This window comes from Citrus sinensis, chromosome 4, assembly GCF_022201045.2.
Source record: "Citrus sinensis cultivar Valencia sweet orange chromosome 4, DVS_A1.0, whole genome shotgun sequence".
In the NCBI taxonomy this organism is placed as follows: domain Eukaryota; kingdom Viridiplantae; phylum Streptophyta; class Magnoliopsida; order Sapindales; family Rutaceae; genus Citrus; species Citrus sinensis.
The window spans coordinates 20,120,558-20,124,193 of NC_068559.1; the positions used below are offsets into that span (position 1 = coordinate 20,120,558).

A 3,636-nucleotide genomic window follows, 5' to 3' on the forward strand; every position below is an offset into this window, starting at 1 on the left:
AATACTTCAAGCTGGCCCTTTGCTGTCACAACCAGATGCATTTGCACTGTCATTACAATTTATGGAAATTAAAGTAATTAATGGTTCTAATTAATAGATTCCCAAAAAAACCAATTTGCCCTTGTGAGAACCAAAGTGTTAATTTCTTGTAAGAGTTGCAGAAGGCCAGAGAATTTCAGATCATGAAAAGGAGTGTGTGAGTGAGAGAGAGATCGTGAAATAGTGAGAGACAGTGAGAGAGAGAGATACTTGACAGAGATGGTGAAATAGTGAGAGACAGTGAGAGAGAGAGATACTTGACAGAGATGGTGAGAGAGTTACAAAAATGGAGTAAGGAGCAGATAAGATTATGTTTTCTTTATTATTTTTTATTAATATTTTAATTTTTTTAATTAAAAAAGGGCGAGAAATTTTGGGAGTGAAACGGCAGCATGTCATGTTTCTCTCACCCTTCTAGATACCAAGTATTTTCCTTTTCAATATTCCTGCAACAACAGCACTGACTTAAAAGAAATTTGTCAAAATTTTCATTATTTCAAATTGGAATAAGTACCTTTTCAAAAAGTTGCACTCAAGTGATTAGACTTGGGAGACCAAAACACAACTTAAAATTTATTTTTACTTTGCTTTTAGTAGCTTTCATGTAGATGCAAGAGAATGAACAAAACTCGGTGGGCTTTATGACAAAAGTGAAACTTGTGTGACTACGGATCAGTGGTGTTTTGTCATGTGGCGGATCCTAAAGTGAAAGCAGTAGTATTTCTTTCTTATTATGTAGCACATTTTTCTACTCTCAAGTAAATTTCATTTCATAATCAATATTTCTATAATAACCGAAACAAAACACTGGAAGATCTATATACAAAAATATGGCACTAAGCAGCAATGTCATGGGAGCCATCAATTTCGTAGCCATTCTTCTCTCAATCCCAGTCATCGGTGCCGGAGTCTGGCTTGCAACCGAGCCAGACAATTCTTGTGTCAAGCTTCTGCAATGGCCAGTCATTGTTTTGGGCGTCTTGATTTTGGTTGTTTCTCTAGCAGGCTTTATAGGAGGATTTTGGCGCATCCCCTGGCTCCTTATACTCTACCTCGTTGCCATGCTAATTCTCATAATATTGCTGGCTTGTTTGGTTGTTTTCATTTACATGGTTACCAGTAAGGGCTCAGGCCACCTTCCACCCAGTAGAGCTTACTTAGAATATCGCCTCGATGATTATTCTGGCTGGTTAAGAAGAAGAGTTCGAAGCTCTTACAAATGGGATCGGATCAAAAGCTGTCTTAGCTCTACCCAGATGTGTGCTGAGTTGAACCAGAGTTATACAATGGCTCAGGATTTCTTCAATGCACATGATATTACCCCTCTACAGGTAAATTAACTAAGTTAATTTTCAGTTCATATTTTTCTTATAAACAAATTAATTAAGATTTGGCTTAAATATTATTACTAAACCGTTATCCCTTATCTTAAGTCCAATAATTTCTTCAATTTTCTTTCTGCCTTATGTATTATACACGCTTCACGTGATGTCCTAGATAATATGTTATTGGACTCTTATCCATCAACTTAATCGTTTGGTTAAGTGGTTTCTCTAACAATTTTTCTCTCTCTCTTTACAGTCGGGGTGCTGTAAACCTCCGACAGAGTGTGGGTACACATTTGTAAACCCTACATATTGGATAAGTCCAATTAACAATGCTGCGGACATGGATTGCTTGCAGTGGAGCAATGACCAGATACAGCTTTGCTACAACTGTGATTCATGCAAAGCAGGATTACTTGCTAATCTGAAAAAGGAATGGAGAAGAGTAGATATCATATTGATCGTCACTCTTGTTGCTTTGATATTGGTTTATTTGATTGGATGCTGTGCCTTCAGGAATGACAAAACTGAAGACCTCTTTCGCAAGTACAAGCAAGGCACTTACACGTAAATACTAGTTGCTAGCTACCTGCAAACTTTCTTGATCTTGATATTAGTGTAATTGGGGATTGGTTTGGATTGTTATTTTTGACAATAAGCTTTATGAATTTGTTTAAGATCGTATTCTTGTTTAGTGTTGACTCGTGTTTGATTTGATGATGACATAATCTTGAGCTGTGCGTGCGTGATTTGCGCAGGGCGCCGAAAGTTGGGTTGCTTTTGAATGATTGCTTTTTAAGAGAAAAGGGTATAGATTTCGTTCCGATCAATCATTCGAGCCTGAATTTAGTCTCAGTTGATAATGGGTGAAATTATTTATAATCGTCACATTATATAAAATATTAATAACTAATCTATTATGAGTACAGCTACATCCACTCAGACTCAAATATAAAGAATCCTAACATTACTCTTTAACTGCTACTTGATCCATTGGCCATGACCAAGTATATTATAGCTTGATAACAGCTATGCTTCAGCATGCATGCACACAAGTCTAGGAAATGGGCCATGTGATCATGCATTATGCAGACAGCTATTGGATTATGATTTAACAATGTGATCTCAAACCAAAGTACTGCGTTTGATGAAGAATGTGATAAGGATAGTTCACATATATTTATTTATGTTTAAGATTTTAAATAATTAAGGGCGTGCCCTAATGATGTGAAAATAGATCGTAAGCAAATAAAATAAAGAAGATGTGATCAATAATTTCGTGTCCCCATGAATTTGTTATTGTGGGCTATCTATACATGAAGATAATTAAAGAGCAGTACTGCAGTACAGTGCATTTTCTTTGGTCCACTCATTAAATCCAAATGTGTATGAATGGATTAGAGACATATCCTCATGTAAACATTTACGTTAGAAAATAGAAGCCTTAGAATTTAGTCAGTGAAGTGGGAAAATTAGAAATAAAGAGTGGAAGGTAGAGTTATAAAGTTTCAGCAAAGGGAAAAGGAAAATGGGATGTTTACTTTTCATTTATCTAGATTCATAAAACATGATTTTTAATTAATCTGAGATACTCTTGAAGATATTATATTATTTCATTAATTTTCTTCAGTAAATTAGAAGTTAATAAAATTAAAGTATGTTTAGTTTCAAAAGAGGGAAAAAAAGTATATTATAATCTTTTGATCATTTTTGTTGCTTGTATTGTTGGTTGTTAATAAAATTTATACATGATGATTTATTATTATTATTATTGGTGTTTTCTAAAATTTGTTTGGTTTTTGATTTAAAGCCGGTTTTTTTAACTTAATTTTGAAAATCCTCTTGTAAATGGATCTGTTCGAAAGTGAAGGAAGTACTCTTTACCCCGTCAAAAATTTCTTACGAGACACAAAAGTCTATATCTAAAATGCTTGAGTGAAAAAAAAGGGGCCTGAAAGTATAAGAACTGGGCCAAATGAGAGCATAGCACTGTTTGCACTCGCACTTTATCTGACGCCACTCCATTCTGAGCATAATTTTTGTATACCGGGTTTGAAGAGATAATGATGGGGTGTACGTGGTGATTATTTGCACCCAACTGAAATATCTAGACTATTGAATATTGACCGGGAAATGTGCTCAACATTTAAGCTCTTTTCTGCGAAAGCACTAGTTTGCCCCCCACATTTTATCTTGCACCACCCCATTCTGAGCAAAATTGTTGTGTCGTGGGTTTGAAAAGATAATAATGGGTCCGCATGGTTTATTTGCA

General features: G+C 35.2%; 1 protein-coding gene across 1 annotated transcript; it reads left to right on the plus strand.

Annotated features, from left to right (window-relative positions):
* The first annotated feature begins 667 nt into the window (after positions 1 to 667).
* On the plus strand, positions 668 to 2,181 carry LOC102616037 (protein TORNADO 2-like). The gene is made up of 2 exons (XM_006484747.4): positions 668 to 1,370; positions 1,621 to 2,181. The coding sequence occupies exons 1-2, from the start codon at positions 870 to 872 to the stop codon at positions 1,933 to 1,935; spliced, it is 816 nt and encodes a 271-aa protein (XP_006484810.1). The 5' UTR covers positions 668 to 869; the 3' UTR covers positions 1,936 to 2,181.
* The last annotated feature ends 1,455 nt before the right edge of the window (positions 2,182 to 3,636 follow it).

What these genes read in the sequence shown, in the direction of transcription:
- LOC102616037 (XM_006484747.4), top strand. Translation starts at nt 870, where the DNA reads ATGGCACTAAGCAGCAATGTCATGGGAGCCATCAATTTCGTAGCCATT. An exon ending in ATGATATTACCCCTCTACAG is followed by an intron (nt 1,371 to 1,620) that starts GTAAATTAACTA and finishes CTCTCTTTACAG; the next exon opens with TCGGGGTGCTGTAAACCTCC.